The sequence below is a fragment of the Panulirus ornatus genome, chromosome 12, assembly GCF_036320965.1.
Source record: "Panulirus ornatus isolate Po-2019 chromosome 12, ASM3632096v1, whole genome shotgun sequence".
In the NCBI taxonomy this organism is placed as follows: Eukaryota; Metazoa; Arthropoda; class Malacostraca; order Decapoda; family Palinuridae; genus Panulirus; species Panulirus ornatus.
In genome coordinates, this window is record NC_092235.1 from 68,696,914 (window position 1) to 68,723,441 (window position 26,528).

Below are 26,528 nucleotides of genomic sequence, written 5' to 3' on the forward strand. Positions count from 1 at the left end.
TGACGTGCTGTCAGTGGATTGAAGCAGGGCATGTGAAGCGTCTGGGGTAAACCATGGAAAACTGTGTAGGTATGTACATTTGCGTGTGTGGACGTATGTATATACATGTGTATGGGTGGGTGTTGGGCCATTTCTTTCGTCTGTTTCCTTGCGCTACCTCGCAAACGCGGGAGACAGCGACAAAGTATAATAAAAAAAATAAAAATATATATAATGTGTGGCGAGGTGGCGATGGGAATGAATAAAGGCAGACAGTGTGAATTGTGTGCATGGGTATATATGTATGTGTCTGTGTGTGTATATATATGTGTACATTGAGATGTATAGGTATGTATATTTGCGTGTGTGGACGTGTATGTATATACATTGTGTATGGGGGTGGGTTGGGCCATTTCTTTCGTCTGTTTCCTTGCACTACCTTGCAAACACGGGAGACAGCTACAAAGCAAAATAAATATAAAAAATAAAAACATGAAGAAGAGCATGAAACTATTATTATGAATAGAGATTTCATTACCTGAGTTCTCCTACAATAATAAAGCATATTTCATTGACTTTACTGCAGTCTTCTTGGTTTTGATGGTTTTCATTCTTTAGGTACACCTTTCCTGGAGTATGTAATACTGTGCAACACTGTGTAAGCTAAAGGGCACAAAGTGCTCATAAACCGTGGCTTATCATGTTGAATTGCATATCATTTTGTTTAGAAAATTCCACTTTAGTATCATCATGTTAATGGACTAAAATGGATACATGTTTTGTTGAATATTTAAGAATTGTCCTCAACCAGAGTTACCAAAGTATTGCAGTTATATTAATTGTTAGGTTATTTTTGGTTGACTTCATTTGAAAGGAGCTTCAGTCCTGAAGGATTTGTTTTAGATGTACTACCGTACTTTGTGTTTACATTGTCATATCATACATTATCAACCTGCTTCACACATTATCTTTAGGCATTTCATTTCTGACATGTCCATCCTCTTTCCCCCTCTTGCACTCAAGGCCCAAGTTAGAAAGAGGGTGAACACATTGGAAATGAAGTTCCCTCGAGCAGAAGGTGGTGATAGGTGGGTTGATCATGTGAGGTATATATATATGTATTTGGGAACGAATGTGGCCTTTGTCATCTTTTCCTAGTGCTACCTCGCGTGTGAGGGGGGAGGAGGGTGTCATTTCATGTGTGGCGGGGTGGCGACGGGAATAAATAAAGGCAGCAAGTATGTGTATATGTCTGTGTATGTGTATGTTTCCTTGCGCTACCTCGCTAACACGGGAGACAGCGATAAAGTAAATAAATAGATGAATATATATATACATATATCCTTCCCTCTCGTTTTTAATTTTCCAAAAGAAGGAACAGAGAAGGGGGCCTGGTGAGGATATTCCCTCAAAGGTTCAATCCTCTGTTCTAAACACTACCTCGCTAATGTGGGAAATCGTGAATAGTTGTGCACAGGAGAGTGGATGTGCTGGAAATGAGATGTTTGAGGACAATATGTGGTGTGAGGTGGTTTGATCGAGTAAGTAATGTAAGGGTAAGAGAGATGTGTGGTAATAAAAAGAGTGTGGTTGAGAGAGCAGAAGAGGGTGTTTTGAAATGGTTTGGTCACATGGAGAGAATGAGTGAGGAAAGATTTACCAAGAGGATATATGTGTCTGAGGTGGAGGGAATGAGGAGAAGTTGGAGACCTAATTGGAGGTGGAAAGATGGAGTGAAAAAGATTTTGAGTGATCGGGGCCTGAACATGCAGGAGGGTGAAAGGCGTGCAAGGAATAGAGTGAATTGGAACGATGTGGTATACCGGGGCCGACGTGCTGTCAGTGGATTGAACCAGGGCATGTGAAGCGTCTGGGGTAAACCATGGAAAGTTGTGTGGGGCCTGGATGTGGAAAGGGAGCTGTGGTTTTGGTGCATTATTACATGACAGCTAGAGACTGAGTGTGAATGAATGGGGCCTTTGTTGTCTTCCTAGCGCTACCTCACGCACATGAGGGGGGGAGGGGGTTGTTATTACATGTGTGGCGGGGTGGCAATGGGAATGAATAAAGGCAGACAGTATGAATTATGGACATGTGTATATATGTATATGTCTGTGTGTGTATATATATGTATATGTCTGTGTGTGTATGTATATATATGTATACGTTGAGATGTATAGGTATGTATATTTGCGTGTGTGGACGTGTATGTATATACATGTGTATGTGGGTGGGTTGGGCCATTCATTCGCCTGTTTCCTTGCGCTACCTCGCAAATGCGGGAGACAGCGACAAAGCAAAAAAAAAATATATATATATTATATATATATATTTTTTTTTTTTTTCATTCTATTCGCCATTTCCCGCATTAGCGAGGTAGCGTTAAGAACAGAGGACTGGGCCTTTGAGGGAATATCCTCATATGGCCCCCTTCTCTGTTCCTTCTTTTGGAAAATTTAAAAAAAAAAAAATGAGAGGGGAGGATTTCCAGCTTGGGAAGTGAGTCAGTTGTTGTTCGCTGATGATACAGTGCTGGTGGCTGATTCATGTGAGAAACTGCAGAAGCTGGTGACTGAGTTTGGTAAAGTGTGTGGAAGAAGAAAGTTAAGAGTAAATGTGAATAAGAGCAAGGTTATTAGGTACAGTAGGGTTGAGGGTCAATTCAATTGGGAGGTGAGTTTGAATGGAGAAAAACTGGAGGAAGTGAAGTGTTTTAGATATCTGGGAGTGGATCTGGCAGCGGATGGAACCATGGAAGCGGAAGTGGATCATAGGGTGGGGGAGGGGGCGAAAATTCTGGGGCCTTGAAGAATGTGTGGAAGTCGAGAACATTATCTCGGAAAGCAAAAATGGGTATGTTTGAAGGAGTAGTGGTTCCAACAATGTTGTATGGTTGCGAGGCGTGGGCTATGGATAGAGTTGTGCGCAGGAGGATGGATGTGCTGGAAATGAGATGTTTGAGGACAATGTGTGGTGTGAGGTGGTTTGATCGAGTGAGTAACGTAAGGGTAAGAGAGATGTGTGGAAATAAAAAGAGCGTGGTTGAGAGAGCAGAAGAGGGTGTTTTGAAGTGGTTTGGGCACATGGAGAGAATGAGTGAGGAAAGATTGACCAAGAGGATATATGTGTCGGAGGTGGAGGGAACGAGGAGAAGAGGGAGATCAAATTGGAGGTGGAAAGATGGAGTGAAAAAGATTTTGTGTGATCGGGGCCTGAACATGCAGGAGGGTGAAAGGAGGGCAAGGAATAGAGTGAATTGGAGCGATTTGGTATACCGGGGTTGACGTGCTGTCAGTGGATTGAATCAGGGCATGTGAAGCGTCTGGGGTAAACCATGGAAAGCTGTGTAGGTATGTATATTTGCGTGTGTGGACGTATGTATATACATGTGTATGGGGGGGTTGGGCCATTTCTTTCGTCTGTTTCCTTGCGCTACCTCGCAAACGCGGGAGACAGCGACAAAGTATAATAATAATAATAATAATAATATATATATATATATATATATATATATATATATATATATATATATATATATATATGTATATATATATATATATGTATATATATATATATAGTGGATACATGGCAGTGTAAATTGACAGAAGAGTCTGAAGATGATGCAAAGGTCATCCTGGTCTAAAGTGGGTGTTGCGTAACTAATTTTAACATTATTAAATGTATCGTCTTTCTCTTATTAGTGATTAGTTTGGATAGTACTGCATGAATACTTGTATTACTTGTGTGTGCTAGAACTTGATGATTTTGTATATACATTATAGCCATTCATGACCATTTAGCGAATGGCACGAGAATATGGATGTGAAGTGGAGATGGGCAAACCAAAGGTGGCTTTTAGAGAGACAGTTACGAGTCCAATAGAATTTGATTATCTTCACAAGAAGCAGTCTGGTGGAGCTGGCCAGTTTGGTCGTGTCATTGGCATTCTTGAGGTAAGTAGCATATGGATTCAGAGTGAGTATAGTTGTAGATTGAACAATACCATAATTGTGTACTTAAGGGTACTTTAAATTAAGACCATCTGCACTGTAACCACACTTATTGATCAACAATCTTCCTGAATTTTTCTGTTTTCCATGATACTTCACGTTCTTTTACTGTTTTAGTATTTTTAATACAAAGGAAACCCTCCCAGTTTCTGGTAATCCCAATTTTGGTACTTAGGTAATTTTCCTTCTTGTAAAGTTTTCAGTTATACATACACCTTGGAAGTTTAAGGCCCTTCAAGACAAAGTTCTGGAGTGCTCTGTTGTAAACACCTTTTCCATCTTTCCATTTTCTGACTATTAGAATTTGGGAAGGAAGATAATGAAATGATATTTTGAAGAAATTGTTTCTGTTGCTTGGAATGATCATATAGCTACACAAATTCGATTCCTCTTAAATATTATATATGTTGGAAGACAAAAATGGAATCAACCAGACCTTACAAACAATCACATTAAAATCAGTAGTCACTTGCTTTTAATGCTGACACTCCTGTGTCCTTGGTGTGGTTCACTTCTAAAGGATTTTGTATAGTTACTTTGACTCTGGTTATCAGTTATGTTCAAGGGAACATTGACAGAGAAAGCAAGTTTTGAGATATGAAACATACTTTTTTTTGCAAGGTTGTGTTGAATATGATTATGAAGCACCTCTCCATCTTTCTCTTGTTTACATGCTCTGTTATACTCAAATTGGACATTTAACAAAGTGAGTTTCCAACATTTATATGTCTTGGAGAGTAGGAGGATGTGATCCATGTATACATGAATTAATTTTCATAGTTTGGTATGCTTTATTCATTTTTCAAGTCACTGTAAGTTTACTGGTCCAACCAGGCTTTATGTATGGTGTTCTTCATTGTTTGTTTTTTCCTGTCTCTGAGCTGACAAAAGTATGTAACATGACAGGTAAATATATTATCAAAGATATAAGAAAATTTGGTATCTTTTACTTTTATGATCTTATTATGTTTTAATGTTAGATGGTACATAATAGAACCATTTTCTCATTAATAAAAAGTATGATTTTTTTAGATTTAGTACTTTTTTCAGCCACTTCCACCAGATGAAAATACAAAGAATATGTTTAATGATGAGACAGTGGGCACCAACATTCCAAAAACATTTATTCCAGCCATTGAAAAAGGATTCAGAGAATCCTGTGAGAAAGGTATGTAGAAAATTTACAGATATTCCATTTCTGAGGAAGGAGATTTTGAAAGAAATGAAAGTTGTGAATTAGTTTAGATATCTGAGAGTAAAGTGTTGAAAAGATTTTAGTAGAAAAGCTGAAGTTAAAAAGTCATTGAAGGAAGAAAAATCTGGGGCACTCTGAAAGCTCTGGTAAGTGGGAAAAATACAGAACAAAGTTTGTTGCATGCTTCAGCGAAGGAGTACTTATGCCATTGCTTAAGTATGGTTTCAAAACATATTTCTGTATAGGTCAGGGAAGGTAAATGATAAGAGCAGTAATAACATATCTTTTCTTTCATACTATTCGCCATTTCCCGCATTAGCGAGGTAGCGTTATCAACAGAGGACTGGGCCTTAGAGGGAATATCCTCACCTGGCCCCCCTCTCTGTTCCTTCCTTTGGGGAAAAAAAAAAAATAACATATATATATATATATATATTATTCCACAAAGGCCCAGTCCTCTGTTCTTAACGCTACCTCGCTAATGCGGGAAATGGCGGATAGTTTAAAAAAAAAAAAAAAAAAAAAAAAAAAAAAAAAAAATATATATATATATATATATTTTTTTTTTTTTTTTTCCTTTGTCGCTGTCTCCCGCGTCTGCAAGGTAGCGCAAGGAAACAGACGAAAGAAATGGCCCAACCTACCCCCATACACATGTATATACATACGTCCACACACGCAAATATACATACCTACACAGCTTTCCATGGTTTACCCCAGACGCTTCACATGCCCCGATTCAATCCACTGACAGCACGTCAACCCCGGTATACCACATCGCTCCAATTTACTCTATTCCTTGCCCTCCTTTCACCCTCCTGCATGTTCAGGCCCCGATCACACAAAATCTTTTTCACTCCATCTTTCCACCTCCAATTTGGTCTCCCTCTTCTCCTTGTTCCCTCCACCTCCGACACATATATCCTCTTGGTCAATCTTTCCTCACTCATTCTCTCCATGTGCCCAAACCACTTCAAAACACCCTCTTCTGCTCTCTCAACCACGCTCTTTTTATTTCCACACATCTCTCTTACCCTTACGTTACTCACTCGATCAAACCACCTCACACCACACATTGTCCTCAAACATCTCATTTCCAGCACATCCATCCTCCTGCGCACAACTCTATCCATAGCCCACGCCTTGCAACCATACAACATTGTTGGAACCACTATTCCTTCAAACATACCCATTTTTGCTTTCCGAGATAATGTTCTCGACTTCCACACATTCTTCAAGGCTCCCAGAATTTTCGCCCCCTCCCCCACCCTATGATCCACTTCCGCTTCCATGGTTCCATCCGCTGCCAGATCCACTCCCAGATATCTAAAACACTTCACTTCCTCCAGTTTTTCTCCATTCAAACTCACCTCCCAATTGACTTGACCCTCAACCCTACTGTACCTAATAACCTTGCTCTTATTCACATTTACTCTTAACTTTCTTCTTTCACACACTTTACCAAACTCAGTCACCAGCTTCTGCAGTTTCTCACATGAATCAGCCACCAGTGCTGTATCATCAGCGAACAACAACTGACTCACTTCCCAAGCTCTCTCATCCACAACAGACTTCATACTTGCCCCTCTTTCCAAAACTCTTGCATTCACCTCCCTAACAACCCCATCCATAAACAAATTAAACAACCATGGAGACATCACACACCCCTGCCGCAAACCTACATTCACTGAGAACCAATCACTTTCCTCTCTTCCTACGCGTACACATGCCTTACATCCTCGATAAAAACTTTTCACTGCTTCTAACAACTTGCCTCCCACACCATATATTCTTAATACCTTCCACAGAGCATCTCTATCAACTCTATCATATGCCTTCTCCAGATCCGTAAATGCTACATACAAATCCATTTGCTTTTCTAAGTATTTCTCACATACATTCTTCAAAGCAAACACCTGATCCACACATCCTCTACCACTTCTGAAACCACACTGCTCTTCCCCAATCTGATGCTCTGTACATGCCTTCACCCTCTCAATCAATACCCTCCCATATAATTTACCAGGAATACTCAACAAACTTATACCTCTGTAATTTGAGCACTCACTCTTATCCCCTTTGCCTTTGTACAATGGCACTATGCACGCATTCCGCCAATGCTCAGGCACCTCACCGTGAGTCATTTTTTTTTTTTTTTTTTTTTTTCATACTATTCGCTATTTCCCGCGATAGCGAGGTAGCGTTAAGAACAGAGGACTGGGCCTTTGAGGGAATATCCTCACCTGGCCCTCTTCTCTGTTCCTTCTTTTGGAAATAAATAACCTTAAATAAATAACCTTACCAACCAGTCAACAATACAGTCACCCCCTTTTTTAATAAATTCCACTGCAATACCATCCAAACCTGCTGCCTTGCCGGCTTTCATCTTCCGCAAAGCTTTCACTACCTCTTCTCTGTTTACCAAATCATTTTCCCTAACCCTCTCACTTTGCACACCACCTCGACCAAAACACCCTATATCTGCCACTCTATCATCAAACACATTCAACAAACCTTCAAAATACTCACTCCATCTCCTTCTCACATCACCACTACTTGTTATCACCTCCCCATTTGCGCCCTTCACTGAAGTTCCCATTTGCTCCCTTGTCTTACGCACTTTATTTACCTCCTTCCAGAACATCTTTTTATTCTCCTTAAAATTTAATGATACTCTCTCACCCCAACTCTCATTTGCCCTTTTTTTCACCTCTTGCACCTTTCTCTTGACCTCCTGCCTCTTTCTTTTATACTTCTCCCACTCAACTGCATTTTTTCCCTGCAAAAATCGTCCAAATGCCTCTCTCTTCTCTTTCACTAATACTCTTACTTCTTCATCCCACCACTCACTACCCTTTCTAATCAACCCACCTCCCACTCTTCTCATGCCACAAGCATCTTTTGCGCAATCCATCACTGATTCCCTAAATACATCCCATTCCTCCCCCACTCCCCTTACTTCCATTGTTCTCACCTTTTTCCATTCTGTACTCAGTCTCTCCTGGTACTTCCTCACACAAGCCTCCTTCCCAAGCTCACTTACTCTCACCACCCTCTTCACCCCAACATTCACTCTTCTTTTCTGAAAACCCATACAAATCTTCACCTTAGCCTCCACAAGATAATGATCAGACATCCCTCCAGTTGCACCTCTCAGCACATTAACATCCAAAAGTCTCTCTTTCGCGCGTCTGTCAATTAACACGTAATCCAATAACGCTCTCTGGCCATCTCTCCTACTTACATAAGTATACTTATGTATATCTCGCTTTTTAAACCAGGTATTCCCAATCATCAGTCCTTTTTCAGCACATAAATCTACAAGCTCTTCACCATTTCCATTTACAACACTGAATACCCCATGTATACCAATTATTCCCTCAACTACCACATTACTTACCTTTGCATTCAAATCACCCATCACTATAACCCGGTCTCGTGCATCAAAACCACTAACACACTCATTCAGCTGCTCCCAAAACACTTGCCTCTCATGATCTTATATATATATATATATATATATATATATATATATATATATATATATATATATCCTTCCTTCATACTATTCGCCATTTCCCGCATTAGCGAGGTAGCGTTAAGAACAGAGGACTGGGCCTTTGAGGGAATATCCTCACCTGGCCCCCATCTCTGTTCCTTATTTTGGAAAATTAAAAAAAAAATGAGAGGGGAGGATTTCCAGCCCCCTGCTCCCTTCCCTTTTAGTCTCCTTCTACGACACGCAGGGAATACGTGGGAAGTATTCTTTCTCCCCTATCCCCAGGGATATATATTTTTTTTTTTATTATACTTTGTCGCTGTCTCCCGCATTTGCGAGGTAGCGCAAGGAAACAGACGAAAGAAATGGCCCAACCCCCCCCCATACACATGTATATACATACGTCCACACACGCAAATATACATACTTACACAGCTTTCCATGGTTTACCCCAGACGCTTCACATGCCTTGATTCAATCCACTGACAGCACGTCAACCCCGGTATACCACATCGCTCCAATTCACTCTATTCCTTGCCCTCCTTTCACCCTCCTGCATGTTCAGGCCCCAATCACACAAAATCTTTTTCACTCCATCTTTCCACCTCCAATTTGGTCTCCCTCTTCTCCTTGTTCCCTCCACCTCCTACACATATATCCTCTTGGTCAATCTTTCCTCACTCATTCTCTCCATGTGCCCAAACCACTTCAAAACACCCTCTTCTGCTCTCTCAACCACGCTCTTTTTATTTCCACACATCTCTCTTACCCTTACGTTACTCACTCGATCAAACCACCTCACACCACCCATTGTCCTCAAACATCTCATTTCCAGCACATCCATCCTCCTGCGCACAACTCTATCCATAGCCCACGCCTCGCAACCATACAACATTGTTGGAACCACTATTCCTTCAAACATACCCATTTTTGCTTTCCGAGATAATGTTCTCGACTTCCACACATTCTTCAAGGCCCCCAGAATTTTCGCCCCCCCCCCACCCTATGATCCACTTCCGCTTCCATGGTTCCATCCGCTGCCAGATCCACTCCCAGATATCTAAAACACTTCACTTCCTCCAGTTTTTCTCCATTCAAACTCACCTCCCAATTGACTTGACCCTCAACCCTACTGTACCTAATAACCTTGCTCTTATTCACATTTACTCTTAACTTTCTTCTTCCACACACTTTACCAAACTCAGTCACCAGCTTCTGCAGTTTCTCACATGAATCAGCCACCAGCGCTGTATCATCAGCGAACAACAACTGACTCACTTCCCAAGCTCTCTCATCCCCAACAGACTTCATACTTGCCCCTCTTTCCAAAACTCTTGCATTTACCTCCCTAACAACCCCATCCATAAACAAATTAAACAACCATGGAGACATCACACACCCCTGCCGCAAACCTACATTCACTGAGAACCAATCACTTTCCTCTCTTCCTACGCGTACACATGCCTTACATCCTCGATAAAAACTTTTCACTGCTTCTAACAACTTGCCTCCCACACCATATATTCTTAATACCTTCCACAGAGCATCTCTATCAACTCTATCATATGCCTTCTCCAGATCCATAAATGCTACATACAAATCCATTTGCTTTTCTAAGTATTTCTCACATACATTCTTCAAAGCAAACACCTGATCCACACATCCTCTACCACTTCTGAAACCACACTGCTCTTCCCCAATCTGATGCTCTGTACATGCCTTCACCCTCTCAATCAATACCCTCCCATATAATTTACCAAGAATACTCAACAAACTTATACCTCTGTAATTTGAGCACTCACTCTTATCCCCTTTGCCTTTGTACAATGGCACTATGCACGCATTCCGCCAATCCTCAGGCACCTCACCATGAGTCATACATACATTAAATAACCTTACCAACCAGTCAACAATACAGTCACCCCCTTTTTTAATAAATTCCACTGCAATACCATCCAAACCTGCTGCCTTGCCGGCTTTCATCTTCCGCAAAGCTTTCACTACCTCTTCTCTGTTTACCAAATCATTTTCCCTAACCCTCTCACTTTGCACACCACCTCGACCAAAACACTCTATATCTGCCACTCTATCATCAAACACATTCAACAAACCTTCAAAATACTCACTCCATCTCCTTCTCACATCACCACTACTTGTTATCACCTCCCCATTTGCGCCCTTCACTGAAGTTCCCATTCGCTCCCTTGTCTTACGCACTTTATTTACCTCCTTCCAGAACATCTTTTTATTCTCCTTAAAATTTAATGATACTCTCTCACCCCAACTCTCATTTGCCCTTTTTTTCACCTCTTGCACCTTTCTCTTGACCTCCTGTCTCTTTCTTTTATACATCTCCCACTCAATTGCATTTTTTCCCTGCAAAAATCGTCCAAATGCCTCTCTCTTCTCTTTCACTAATACTCTTACTTCTTCATCCCACCACTCACTACCCTTTCTAATCAACCCACCTCCCTTTCTTCTCATGCCACAAGCATCTTTTGCGCAATCCATCACTGATTCCCTAAATACATCCCATTCCTCCCCCACTCCCCTTACTTCCATTGTTCTCACCTTTTTCCATTCTGTACTCAGTCTCTCCTGGTACTTCCTCACACAGGTCTCCTTCCCAAGCTCACTTACTCTCACCACCCTCTTCACCCCAACATTCACTCTTCTTTTCTGAAAACCCATACAAATCTTCACCTTAGCCTCCACAAGATAATGATCAGACATCCCTCCAGTTGCACCTCTCAGCACATTAACATCCAAAAGTCTCTCTTTTGCACGCCTGTCAATTAACACATAATCCAATAACGCTCTCTGGCCATCTCTCCTACTTACATAAGTATACTTATGTATATCTCGCTTTTTAAACCAAGTATTCCCAATCATCAGTCCTTTTTCAGCACACAAATCTACAAGCTCTTCACCATTTCCATTTACAACACTGAACACCCCATGTATACCAATTATTCCCTCAACTGCCACATTACTCACCTTTGCATTCAAATCACCCATCACTATAACCCGGTCTCGTGCATCAAAACCACTAACACACTCATTCAGCTGCTCCCAAAACACTTGCCTCTCATGATCTTTCTTCTCATGCCCAGGTGCATATGCACCAATAATCACCCACCTCTCTCCATCAACTTTCAGTTTTACCCATATTAATCGAGAATTTACTTTCTTACATTCTATCACATACTCCCACAACTCCTGTTTCAGGAGTATTGCTACTCCTTCCCTTGCTCTTGTCCTCTCACTAACCCCTGACTTTACTCCCCAGACATTCCCAAACCACTCTTCCCCTTTACCCTTGAGCTTCGTTTCACTCAGAGCCAAAACATTCAGGTTCCTTTCCTCAAACATACTACCTATCTCTCCTTTTTTCACATCTTGGTTACATCCACACACATTTAGGCACCCCACTCTGGGGTGCTTTTTATTTTGCTTTATCGCTGTCTCCCGCGTTTGCGAGGTAGCGCAAGGAAACAGACGAAAGAATGGCCCAACCTGCCCACATACACATGTATACACATACATGTCCACACACGCACAATATACAGGGTAGGGAAGGGGGAGAAGGTTCTGAGAGTGATGAAGAATGTGTGGAAATAGAGAATATCTCTGAGAGCAAAGGGCATTTTTGAAGGAATAGTAGTTCCAACAATATTATATGGTAGCAAGGTATGGGCTATAAACAGGTTGTATGAAGGATGATGGATATGGTGAGAATGAAATGTTCGAGGACAATATGTAGTGAGGTGGTTTGATTAAAGTAAATAATTAGAGGGTAAGCTAGATTTGTGGTAACAAAAAGAATATGGTGAGAGAGGGGAAGAGGAATGTGTTAAAATGGTTTGGAAATATGGAGAGAATGAGTGAGGAAAGGTTGATAAAGAGGATTTGTGTCAGAAGTGGAGGGAACAAGGAGAAGCAGGAGACAAAATTGGAAGTGGAAGGAGTGAGTGAAAAAGATTTTGAGTGATTGGGGCCTGAACATGCAGGAGAGTGAAAGGCATGCATGGAATAGAGTGAATTGGAATGATGTAGTATACTGGGGATGACATGCCATCATGGACTGAACCAGGGCATTTGAAACATTTGGGGTAAACCATGGAAAGGTCTGTGGGGCCTGAATGTCGATAGGGAGCTGTGGTTTCTGCGTATGACAGCTATAGAATGTATGTGAGCAGATGTGGCCCTTCCTTGCATGTTTCCTGGTGCTACCTCTCTGTTGTAGAGGATGTTGATGCTGTTTCCTGTGGGGCAGGGTGGAGCCAGGAATGGATAAAGGTGAGCAAGTGTGAATATTTATGTTTATCTGTCTGTGTATTTGTTTATATACATATATATGTATATGAACATTGTGTATATATTTGGATAGAATTGTATGAGAGTGAATGGGTCTTTCATCTGTTGCCTGGCACTACCTCGCTAATGCAGGAAATGGCTATCAAGTATAAAAAGATGAATCAAAGATATTATGAGAAATGTACATTGATAAAAGTCTTTTAAGATGTTATGGACATATGCTGTAAGATTTTATGGCATATGATAGCTTGGTTTAGAAGGTATATAGTAATACAGTAGAAGATATAATGAGGATAGGTAGACTGCGAGAGAGATGGATAGATCTAGTAAGAGACCTTATTAGGGCTAGGGATATTTCATGTGCACATAGATGCAAGCACAACATCACAACTCTTTATGACCTGTGGTTCTGACTAGTGAACATGGCCAGCTTCCTGAATGCTGCAAGAGTCTCATAAGGATGGAAGGGAGTCCTTGGTGGGAAGTAAGTGTGCCCGAGGAATAATCAGAGATCAGATGCAGTGGAAACATATTGTGTATGGAGGTGGTATGAAAGGAGATATTCATCTCACTTGACAAATCAGCTAGTGTGTAAATTGGGAAAGAAAGAAGTACCTTTTAAACATTATTTTTCCCTTTGATACGCTGGGTATGGTTGGGATGTTTAGGGTCATTATGTAGTTGATCTATCTTATTAACGTTTGGATGCATATTATGTTTCATGGGCATTCCCTATTGATGAAATTTTGTCATTGAGAAATGAAAAAACTTTTATGGACTTGACTGCTTTTCTAACACAAAAAAGGTTGTTATACTTATGTTATTTCCTTAGTAACTGTGGTAGACAAGGAAAAATAATGCTTTTATCATAAGATTTATGCACTTTACCACCCTAAGTTCATTTGCTCTGTCCACTTCTTATTTGAGTTTTATTTTTTATAGGTATAAAGAAAACATCATAACCCTGTGCAAAACATCTTAATCAACTTAGAAAAGTAGAAATTACAGTCAGACTGTAACTGAGGTGTTCCTTAGTGATAATGCTAAGGTACACCTTTGAGCCTTGAGCCTGAGGTAATCATCATCAGTCCCTGCTCAGTCTCCCCTTTTGTCAGCACTTTCTTTCTCTTCCAACTTCTTGAGTCCTAGAAAGAATGGGAGAAAATTTTTAAATGGAGGTGTCAGGGTTAAAGGTATGTTCAAAAGGGTTAAAGGGCTGCCACCTATTACCTCTCATCAAAACTGTAAATTATCAGAATATTTCTTGTATGGAACAGAATTATTTGCCCATACTCCCTCACTGCAACCTTTTTGTTAAGTATCCATTAGATTTCATTTGCAATAACTGTGATATGTCAATAGTTGCAGAATGATATATTAAAGGGGTTGTTGTAGACAGTCTTCTCCACCTCCTCCCTCCCAGTAGCCCTTACTCTACCCCATTCCACTCAAGCAGCAGCACAAGCCATAATCACCACCTTTTTCAGTAAATTTTCATTTAATATCATTGAAAGTGTATCATAACAAGTTTGGTATGTGGGTGGTAAGATAGGTTGTTTCAGTTATAATTCATCCATAAGGGTTAGATTGGACATTTTTTCTGAGAAATGCAATCCCATATGATATGGGTTTCATTTTCTAAGCTTTTGATGGTTTCAACTTGCAATGAGTTTTCCAGGAATGTAACCCTATTGCACATTGAGGCAAAGATTTAGGTGGTAGAACAGAACACTGAAAGATACCAATATTAATATGAAAAGAGGGAAAAGCACTTAATCTATGATGCAGTGGTACAGCTGTAGTGGAAGCTGTGCATTAGGAGACTACAAGTTTTCCCTTTTTAACACCAGGTACCCCTTGCCTTTATTTATACCCTTAATTGTTGTATCATCCACTCTTTTAGTCAGATCAACTAGCACCAAGATATGATCCTTAGTATCAAAACTGCCAAAGCACTACTCCCTCAATTTCTCCCCAAAAGCACTCCTTTTTCTTCACACCTCACCTCTCACTTTCAGGTCCATAAGCACTTAAAGGGTTTTCCACCTTTTATAGTCTTCTTTAATTCTATCTCACATTAATCTTGAATTCACCTCTTTATTTTGTTTAACACATTCCCATATCTCTTCCTTCAGCATTAGTGCTACTTCCTCCATTGCTCTTGTTTTCTCACTATCCCCAGACTTTGCTACTGAGAGAGCCCCTCCAATGTTCTTGAACTAGTTTACATCCTCTCCCTTTAGCAAAGCTTCACTCAGAGCCAGAACATCAAGGTATCTGTAATTAAATGTAGCATCTGTCTCTCCCTTTTCTCATCCTGGTTATATCCATGCTCTTTTAAACACCCAACCCTGAGGCATCAAGGAGGAACCTTGCTTGGCTTTTTCTTCTGTCCCTATTGTTGGAAAGTGATAACGCAAAAGGGCAGGGTTTCTGGCCTTTCCCCAAGGTCCTGTACCTGTCAGGTCACCTATGACACAGAGGAGATATGTGAGTAAAACACTTATTTTCCTAATCCAAGGATGAAGTTGGACTGAAAAACTGTGTAGGGTAAATTAAGTAACTAATTTTTGGGGTGTTACAATATACTAAATGGAGCCTCTTTCATTTTCAGTTAAATTACATGTATGAAGATGTAAGCAGACCCTTAGCAAGTAGTTTAGAGAATTTCATGATTAACTTACGTTTCAGGAATGTTAGCAGGATATAAAGTGAAAGGTGTTAAGTTCCGGTTGCAAGATGGTGCTAGCCATATGGTAGATTCCAATGAGATCTCCTTCATCCTTGCTGCACAGGGTGCTATGAAACAGGGTAAGTGTTGTGTAGTTAAAAAAATGTATTTTTTACTTCATTATCTGATCTTATTATGACCAAGCAATACCGTCATGACCAGTGATTTGTTTGTAACAGGTTCATTGATTTTAAAGTTATGAATAGGGCGGACATGAACTTCACCAGTGACTCTCGTCTATTTTCCTTTTTTTGCAAGGCTTAAATTGTAGGGATACATATGCTAAAACTTGAGTAACTTTTTCTTTATCATGAATTAATTCTCATGATTGAAGGAATAGTGGTTCCAGCAATGTTGTATGGTTGCGAGGCATGGGCTATGGATAGAGTTGTGCGCAGGAGGATGGATGTGCTGGAAATGAGATGTTTGAGGACAATGTGTGGTGTGAGGTGGTTTGATCGAGTAAGTAACGTAACAGTAAGAGAGATGTGTGTAAATAAAAAGAGCGTGGTTGAGAGAGCAGAAGAGGGTGTTTTGAAATGGTTTGGGCACATGGAGAGAATGAGTGAGGAAAGATTGACCAAGAGGATATATGTGTCGGAGGTGGAGGGAACGAGGAGAAGTGGGAGACCAAATTGGAGATGGAAAGTTGAAGTGAAAAAGATTTTGTGTGATCGGGGCCTGAACATGCAGGAGGGTGAAAGGAGGGCAAGGAATAGAGTGAATTGGAACGATGTGGTATACCGGGGTTGACGTGCTGTCAGTGGATTGAATCAGGGCATGTGAAGCGTCTGGGGTAAACCATAGAAAGATGTGTAGGTATGTATATTTGCGTGTGTGGACGTATGTATATACATGTGTATGGGGGTGGGTTGGGCCATTTCTTTCGTCTGTTTCCTTGCGCTACCTCGCAAACGCGGGAGACAGCGACAAAGCAAAAAAAAAAAAAAATCTTTGATGCATGATATCTTTTCATCTTGTGAACCACTTATAGTAGGTTGCAGTCGAGGAATATGGGTGTTAGCATAAGTGTTCATCATGCATCAGTGTGGTTATTAACCCCCCTCCAAAGGTCAGTCAGGTATCATGGAAGTCAGTGGATGGCATGTTTCAGAGCCTTGGGGCCCAACATGTGATGCATATCTCTGGGTGATACTTTTCTATGTTTGTTACAGAAATTAATCATGTATTTCTTGTAGTACAATTGTAATTCCAGTTAGTATTGTTTGGCTCATGTAGATTTACTGCAAGTTCCCATCCATGACCCTTAATGGTCATCCACTTTCACCAAAAAGAACTCTAGTTATCATATGTGACACATAAGACATTTACTTTCCCACCATAAACAAATTATACATCAACAGAGCACTTACTGGCACCAGTTGGATAGGGAAAAAGAATCCCTCAGTATCCTTCATAAACTGTTTATTCACTTCACCCAGAATTACACGTAACCTGCCAAGTCACTCACCCTATCAAAAGCATGCATAACAAAACTGCATGTCACACAAAATAGGGCACTCAGAACAATCACTGGCTGCCAAGAAACCATAAACATCCACCATCTGCACTGTGAAACAAAAGTACTCTCAGTACAGTCTTATTCGAGTGTGCTCAGCACTTACTTCACAGTAGCGTTAGACCCCCACCCATAGCATCCCATAAACAACCACCAACCTCAAGTAGAAAGCATATCCCTAGTTTACACTTAACAGCCTGTACTTACAGACCCCCTCCACCAGTAAACATGAGGGACAAATAATATACACACTGAAATGACTTGACCAGCACTAGACAATTACTGTTCCATCTCAGTCTTGAATGCCACTCTGCCAGACATAAACACACCCATTGCATCTATGGGTAATATTTTCTCACCTGCATTTTCAACATAACCCATCTCTCCAACATTACAAATTATGAAACATATTGCAAGACCCATTTTGTTCAAGACGATATGTCCTTATTGAAGACACTACTTATTTGTCCTGCATTCACCTCACACTGATGTACTTGCACACAAAATCACCACCCTTCTGACCTGTAATCCTTTCTGAACACCTGTGGAAGCTTAATAGCTTAATAGAAGGGGATCCTTGGGCAGGAAAGTAAGTAAAAACAATTGTTGGGAGATGATATTGTTAAAAATTGGTTCAGTTTAAGTAACAAAAAGGAACTCCTGTGGTTAGTCTTACTTTTAACATAAAGGCCATAATATCCATATCTAGTGAGGTCCTTTAGGCATTACCCAGGGTAGAAAGAGAGTGAAATATGTGTGGATTGACAAACAAAGAATATGGATAGTGATTTACCTTATCTATCAGAAGGGTATGAATGTGTGATAGTATCTCTCGTTGTTTTGCTATATTTTTCAGTGGATAGTTGTAGGGGTGTGATTTGCGCTTTAGTGACTTTCATGACAAATGAGAGTTGGGGTGAGAGAGTATCATTAAATTTTAGGGGGAATAAAAAGATGTTTTGGAAGGAGATGAATAAAGTGTGTAAGGCAAGAGAGCAAATGGGAACATTGGTGAAGGGGGCAAATGGAGAGGTAATAACAAGTAGTAAAGTGAGAGGGAGATGAAGTGAGTATTTTGAAGGTTTGTTGAATGTGTTTGATGATAGAGTGGCAGATATAGGGTGTTTTGGTTGAGGTGGTGTGCAAAGGGAGAGGGTAAGGGAAAATTATTTGGTAAACAGAAAAGAGGTAGTGAAAGCTTTGTGGAAGATGAAAGCCAGCAAGGCGGTGGGTTTGGATGGTATTGCTGTGGAATTTATTGAAAAAGGGGGTGACTGTGTTGTTGACTGGTTAGTACGGATATTCAGTGTATGTATGGTTCATGGTGAAGTGCCTGAGGGTTGGCGGAATGCATGTATAGTGCCATTGTACAAAGGCAAAGGGGATAAAGATGAGTTCAAATTACAGATGTATAAGTTTGTTGAGTATTCCTGGGTGAAGATCAGTGTGGTTTCAGAAGTGGTAGAGGATGTGTGGATCAGGTGTTTGCTCTGAAGAATGTATGTGAGAAATACTTAGAAAAATAATTGGATTAGTATGTAGCATTTATGGATCTGAAGAAGGCATATGATAGAGTTGATATAGATGCTGTGTGGAAGGTATTAAGAGTATATGGTGTGGGAGTTAAGTTGGTAGAAGCAGTAAAAGTTTTTATCGAGGATGTAAGGCATATGTAGGAGTAGGAAGAGAGGACTTTGATTGGTTCCCAGTGAATGTCTGTTTGTGTCAGGGGTGCATGATGTCTCCATGGTTGTTGAATGTTTTTATGGATGGGGTTGTTAGGGAGGTGAATGCAAGAGTTTTGGAGAGAGGGGCAAGTATGCAGTCTGCTGTGGATGAGAGGGCTTTGGGAAGTGAGTCAGTTGTTGTTTGCTGATGATACAGTACTGGTGGCTGATTCGGGTGAGAAACTGCAGAAGTTGGTGACTGAGTTTGGTAAAGTGTGTGAGAGAAGAAAGCTGAGTGTAATTGTGAATAAGAGCAAGGTTATTAGGTTCAGTAGGGTTGAGGGACAAGTCAATTGGGAGGTAAGTTTGAATGGAGAATAACTGGAAGAAGTGAAGTGTTTTAGATATCTGGGAGTGGATTTGGCAGTGGATGGAACCATGGAAGTGAAAGTGAGTCACTGGGTGGGGGAGGGGGGGCAAAGGTTCTGGGAGCGTTGAGGAATATGTGGAAGGTGAGAACGTTATCTCGGAAAGCAAAAATGGGTAAGTTTGAAGGAATAGTGGTTCTGACAATGTTATATGGTTGTGAGGCATGGACTATAGATAGGGTTGTGCGGAGGAGGGTGAATGTGTTGGAAATGAGATGTTTGAGAACAATGTGTGGTATGAGGTGGTTTGATCGAGTAAGTAATGAAAGGGTAAGAGAGATGTATGGTAATAAAAAGAGTGTGGTTGAGAGAGCAGAAGAGGGTGTGTTGAAATGGTTTGGTCACATGGAGAGAATGAGTGAGGAAAGATTGACAAGGAGGATATATGTGTCAGAGGTGGAGGGAATGAGGAGAAGTGGGAGACCAAATTGGAGGTGGAAAGATGGAGTGAAAAAGATTTTGAGTGATTGGGGCCTGAACATACAGGAGGGTGAAAGGCATGCAGGGAATAGAGTGAGTTGGAACGATGTGGTATACCAGGGTTGATGGGCTGTCAGTGGATTGAACCAGGGCATGTGAAGTGTCTGGGGTAAACCATGGAAATTTTTGTGGGGCCTGGATGTGGAAAGGGAGCTGTGGTTTTGGTGCATTACACATGACAGCTAGAGACTGAGTGTAAACAAATGTGGCCTTAGTTGTCTTTTCCTATCGCTACCTCGCGTGCATGGGGGGAGGGGGGTACCATTTCATGGGTGGCGGCGGGAATGGATGAAGGCAGCATGTATGAATATGTACATGTGTATATATGTATATTTCTGTGCATGTATATGTATGTATTCGTTGAAATGTATAGGTATGTATATGTGCGTGTGTGGGCATTTATGTATATACATGTGTATGTGGGTGGGTTGGGCCATTCTTTTGTCTGTTTCCTTGTGTTACCTCATTAATGCGGGAGACAGTGACAAAGTATAATAAAAAAGAAAATGAGTAATTGTAAGACTAGTATTAGTCATAGTAATTGGTCTGTGTTCTTTGGAAAATGCCTCCGTGTCAAGTAAAGGATATGTCTGTCTGTGGAATATCATGTAAAGGGGTATGAAAATTTAGGAACAGCCTGTTTTTCACAAGCTAGAATTGTTGTTTAGCCTTCAGTTCTGTATCTAATGGTTTAGGAAGACTACTTCATATACCCTGGTCTATCCCATAAACTGCATGTTACCCAGAATACCACTTCAGTCTAAGTTATTGTATTTCATGCAAGCCTCTCATGTCCCTGAATGTTTAGTTTTTGATACCTTAAAACTTCATCACTCCATCCATCCGTTTTTTTGGTTTCCCTTTCCCCTTCCTCCCTTGACTTATGACATGTATTGCAGATCATATTTTTTTTATCTGTATCTAATTCATAATTCTTTCATCAGCATTTGTAAAAGGATTGTGGATTATCATTGAGCCAGTTATGTCTGTAGAAATTACTGCACCAGAAGAATTCCAGGGCACTGTCACAGGACATGTCAACAAGCGCCATGGTATTATCACTGGTACAGATTCCAATTTCGGCTGGTTCACTGTATATTGTGAGGTGAGTGATACACAAACTTAGATATGGTATATGTTCACTTTGTTGGGTATAGTAGGTGCAGCATATAGTCGGATTTAGCAGGAATGATACATGAGATTCACTTAGTGTAAAGTTCATAAGGTGTAGGTAGCAATATGACTTGCAGACTTTACCTTGGGTGTTCTCTTTCATTGTTATATTGTTAAAGCTGTTGTGACAATGCTTTGTATAGACAGACCTTTTTCCTGTGAATACGTGTTGCACAGTAGAATGTGATTGCCATTTACCAGAACATATGATTGTGAATTAATTGTTTGATAAGAGATGAAAACAATTCCATGCTTCCTTTGATATATTTATGTAGTGCAGTTTATCAAGGACATTTTTTTTTTCGAAACTCAAGTTGCTGTGCAAAGTGTCCACTTTTTCTGTTACTTATGAAAAGACTTGGGGATCATTGTTAATTCTTTACTACTGATATCAGTGATGAAGCTTGAATGTGAGAAGGGGAAGACTTCTTCATATGCTATAAATGCATGTGAAATGGGTGGGGATGTTAATATTATTAACTTGGATACCAGGTTAATGAATGTACTGAACGTTATAAAGAAGAAAGTCAGTGTAATATTAATTTGGATGCAAGGTTGATGAATGTGCTGGAACTTTATAAAGAAGAAAGTTTTGTAGTTGTCAAAAGTATCATAAAGGATAAGATTCCTTGAGCTAGTAGCAAGTCAACACCTTAAATTATTTTAAAGTATTGGAAGATCAAGGGGACTATTGATGACCTCTCCAGGTTCTCTCAATTCAAACCCACATTCTAACCTGTTTCTTTCCACTCTTAAAGTTAATAACCCTCCTGTTATTCACATTTACTCTAAACTTTCTCCTTCACAAACTCTCCCAAATTCAAACACCAACTTCTGCAATTTCTCACTCGAATCTCCCAGCAAACCACAACTGACTTATCTCCCACCTTGCCATTCCCATCATATGATGTTGGCTGCTATTCCATCCTGAGTTTGGCCTCCATAAAGGGTTAAGTTTACTTATTTCATAGAGTTAAGAAAAAATTAGTAGCTGCCTTTATGGTTAATGGTTAATGTAGCAATAGATTCTGTCTTACCAGTTTATTGGAACTTTTAAGTGCAGTCTTTAAATAGAAGAGAGTACTGAGGTAATATGAATCTTTCAGGGAAATGAAACTGAGGTAATATGAATCTTTCAGGAAAATGGAACTGAGGTAATATGAATCTTCCAGGAAAATGGACATGGAGTTTCTGTAAGGGTTTGTTTTTGAGAGGTTAATGGACATAGAGATAGAAGACAGCCAAAGATTAAACAGATGGACAGAATGAAGGAATTTTTGTTTGAGAAGGGTGTGTTAATGGAATAATCAATATTTTGCTGTATGAATTATATGTAACTGTAGAGATTCAGTAAGATTGCTTAGTCTTTATCATCTCAACAGGTTCCACTGAATGACATGTTTGGTTATGCAACAGAGCTGCGCTCTGCAACGCAGGGAAAGGGAGAGTTTTCAATGGAATATTCTTCTTATGCTCCTGCAAGATCTGATGTAATGGAACAGATTATTAATGAATTTCAGGGTCCTACAGTTGTTGAGGCCACCAAGAAAAGAGGCAGGAGATAAAGAAAGATTTTACTTTTGTATCTTTAGCAATTATGTACAATTATGTCCATAGTGTAATACCTCCTATTACTCGCTTTTTTTTTTAACTTGAAAAAGTAGATTTTTTTGTGTGCTCCTTCCATGTATCCATACAGTCTTAAGTACTTATAAAGAGATGATAGCTGTGTAAAGTTAACAATAATGTTTCAGACAGAAACATGGGAGAAATGTGAAAGGTGAAAATGTTTACTATGGCTAATTTGCATAAGTAGGGAGCTGTTGAAGTTGAATGTTTTTTATGTTAACTGAGATGGTTTAGATAATTGAGACCCTAATCAAAGCCATCTTATCAATGTGGAAGTGAATCATAGGGTGGGGGAGGAGGCAAAAGTTCTGGAAGTGTTGAAGAATGTATGGAAGTCGAGAACGTTATCTTGGAAAGCAAAAATGGGTATGTTTCAAGGAATAGTGGTTCCAACAATGATGTATGGTTGCGAGGCGAGGGCTCTAGATAGAGTTGTGCGGAGGAGGATGGATGTGCTAGAAATGAGATGTTTGAGGACAATATGTGGTGTTAGGTGGTTTGATCGAGTAAGTAATGAAAGGGTAAGAGAGATGTGTGGTAATAAAAAGAGTGTGGTTGAGAGAGCAGGAGAGGTTGTTTTGAAATGGTTTGGTCACATGGTGAGAATGAGTGAGGAAAGATTGACAAAGAGGATATATGTGTCAGAGGTGGAGGGAACGAGGAGAAGTGGGAGACCAAATTGGAGGTGGAAAGATGGAGTGAAAATGATTTTGAGTGATCGGGGCCTGAACATGGAAGAGGGTGAAAGGTGTGCAAGGAATAGAGTGAATTGGAACGATGTGGTATTCTGGGGGCGACATGCTGTCAGTGGATTGAACCAGGGCATGTGAAGCGTCTGGGGTAAACCATGGAAAGTTGTGTGGGGCCTGGATGTGGAAAGGGATCTGTGGTTTCAGTGCATTATACATGATAGCTAGAGACTGAGTGTGAATGAATGTGGCCTTTGTTGTCTTTTCCTAGCGCTACCTCGCGCACATGCGGGTGGAGGGGGTTGTTATTTCATGTGTGGCAGAATGGTGATGGGAATGAATAAGGGCAGACAGTATGAATTATGTACATGTGTATATATGTATATGACTCTGTGTGTATATATATGTATATGTTGAGATGTATAGGTATGTATATGTGCGTGTGTGGATATGTATGTATATACATGTGTATGTGGGTGGGTTGGGCCATCATTTTGTCTGTTTCCTTGCACTACCTCGCTAACGCGGGAGACAACGACAAAGTATAATAGAAAAAATATATATATGAATATATATATACCCTAGTCTGAGCCAGGTACCCATTTTATTGACCAACCCTTAGATGTTAATGAACAGCTGTGTTGACTGTGGACCGACTGCTGCAACCAGGATTTAAACCTCTGTGCTCAACCATGGGCAGCCCACGGAAGCATCACAGTCAGGAATGCTAACTGCTACACCACAGAGATCCATATTTAAATGTGGTTGTTGGATGCTTATTTGGTATTTTGTGGTGTACATATTCTTATAATTATTCACTGTTTATAGAATTTGTATATATTTGTATAATAGGAAGTTCCATATGTCTGAAACTCTGTTGACAGTGGGATTTATCTGAAGTGACTACAGTATCACTTAATCATTGTACATACTGCACATATTAATAGAGTAAGTAATGAAAGGGTAAGAGAGATCTATGGCAATGATAAGAGTGTGGTTGAGAGAGCAGAAAAGGAAATGGTTTGGACATATTGAGAGAATAAGTGAGGAAAGGTTGACAAAGAGGATATATGTGTCAGAGGTGGAGGGAAGAAGGAGAAGTGGGAGACCAAATTGGAGGTTGGAGGATGGAATGGAAAAGATTTTGAGCAATCAGAGCTTGAACATGTAGGAGGGTGAGAGGTGTGCAAGGAGTAGAGTGAATTGGAATGATGTGGTTTACTGGGGTCGATGTGCTGTCAGTGGACTGAACCAGGGCATGTGAAATGTCTGGGGTAAACTATGGAAAGGTCTGTGGGCCCTGGATATGGATAGGGAGCTGTGATTTCGGTACATTACACATGACAGCTGGAGACTGAGTGTGAACAAATGTGGCCTTTTTTGTCTGTTTTCGTGGCGTTACCATGCTGAAGCGTAGGTTGGCGATGCTGTTTCCTGTGGGGTGGGACAGCGACAGGAATGGATGAAGGCAAGCACGTATGAATAGGTACTTATGTATACATGTATATTCCTGTGTGTGTGTGTGTGTGTATGTATATGTTGATATGTATATGTATGTATATGTGCATGTATGGGCATTTATGTATATATATGTGTATGAGTGGATAAACCATTCTTCGTCTGTTTCCTGGTGCTACCTTGCTGATGCAGGAAACAGCGATTAAGTATAACATATAGACAAATAAATAAATAAATAGATAAATGTTTTAATGTATCTGAAATTCCCAGTTGATTTTCTTATACTTGAAATTGATTTTGCCATTATAGTGCAGCTTCTGCATTGATACGTTTTGTGATTAATTGCATGATTGCTTAATGTATCCCAAGCCCCAAAACCATATGCAGCACTATATTTTTTTTTAACTCCTTCCTTTTTATGAGATGGATCAAGTTCTTACAGCCATGTGTACTTTTTATAGACATACTTGGTTTTTGTATTGTGTGATAAACTGAGTCTACCTACCCCACAGAAACTACATCATAATCATTAACTTCATATTTACTTAAATATGACTTGCATGTCCATCCATCTTTCAGTTCTTGTACATGGATTACCTCTTCGAAAATAATCTACAAATATCCCCAAGCAATCTCATTCAAAGTAGTCCCTTTTCTTTAACAATTTACTCAACAGATTTATCCATTTCTTAATTGGTGTATCTTCAATAAATGTTGTACATTTTTGTGAAGTTGTCATTTACTATATGTTTTACATGACTGTGTCATCTTCACAGGCTTTCATCTATCATTTATATTGTTTCCATATCCCTTTTCCCTTTCGCACATCATTATTTATCTGCTCCTTTCATTCTTACTATATTATGCTGGTCATCCATCTCTTGTTAGTTATTTTATGCTTCTCTTTACTGTAAAAAACTAAAGCTTCACATCTATACAATGGGATATGAACAAGCAATCTATTTGCTTTGACACTCAGTCTCTAGAGTTGGGGACTTTATCAGTCTCAGGCTGCAGCACCTTGCTGCTATAATCATCATATTAAGTTACTGACCTGACCCCCCAACCATCATAAGAAGTGAATTCAGCTTGTGACATTCAATCTATCAAACATCAACTGTATAGAGGAAGTCCTGCCTTTTGGTCTCCACTAATCCATAATGCCTACAGTTCCCAAAAGGGCTGTTTTCATCTGCAAGACCTGACTTACCCCCCTTTTATATACCCATGTATCAGTGAAGGCAAACCAATCAAGCAAGTAACTTGCTTTAGACAAAATGTTTACCACCCTGGTGCCTGAAGTCTTAACTCTAGGAGCCCATTGGTCCTCATCATTAGTAGCAGTCGTCCATGTGACCCTTGGCTCTTCACCATCCTACCATGATCCTACACCCCCAGGAGTTCCACATCCTGGCATACACCTCTGTACATTACCCAGTAAAGCATGTTGTTGTTATTCATGTTCCATCACTACATGCAAATGAAGAGAAACCTCAAAAATATTTTAACACCACAAAGGTAAAATAGAAAACTGTGATCTAAAGAAGAAAAGTTAAAGAAATATCATGGAACTATTGACAATATATGTATCACCATCTATAGACCCAACAGGGAAAGAAATAAGGAAGTAAACCTCAAATATCTTGGAATCATCTGAAATGAAAGACTGAGTTTAAAGATCAGATTGAAAAGATGGTATTATCAAGCCAAACAATGAGTGGTATGAATTGAGATCTTTACCAAAAGAAACAAAA

The 26,528-nt window shown here is 40.1% G+C and overlaps 1 protein-coding gene across 1 annotated transcript in view; it reads left to right on the forward strand.

Moving 5' to 3' along the window:
• mEFG1 (mitochondrial translation elongation factor G 1) overlaps nt 1–22,705 on the forward strand; it is a 53,475-nt gene extending 30,770 nt beyond the window's left edge. Inside the window, 5 exon segments of the mRNA XM_071668181.1 lie at nt 3,780–3,932; nt 5,040–5,157; nt 15,692–15,811; nt 20,770–20,930; nt 22,381–22,705. Coding sequence (XP_071524282.1) covers nt 3,780–3,932; nt 5,040–5,157; nt 15,692–15,811; nt 20,770–20,930; nt 22,381–22,563 — 735 coding nt within the window. The 3' untranslated portion in view covers nt 22,564–22,705.
• Nucleotides 22,706–26,528: the final 3,823 nt, after the last annotated feature.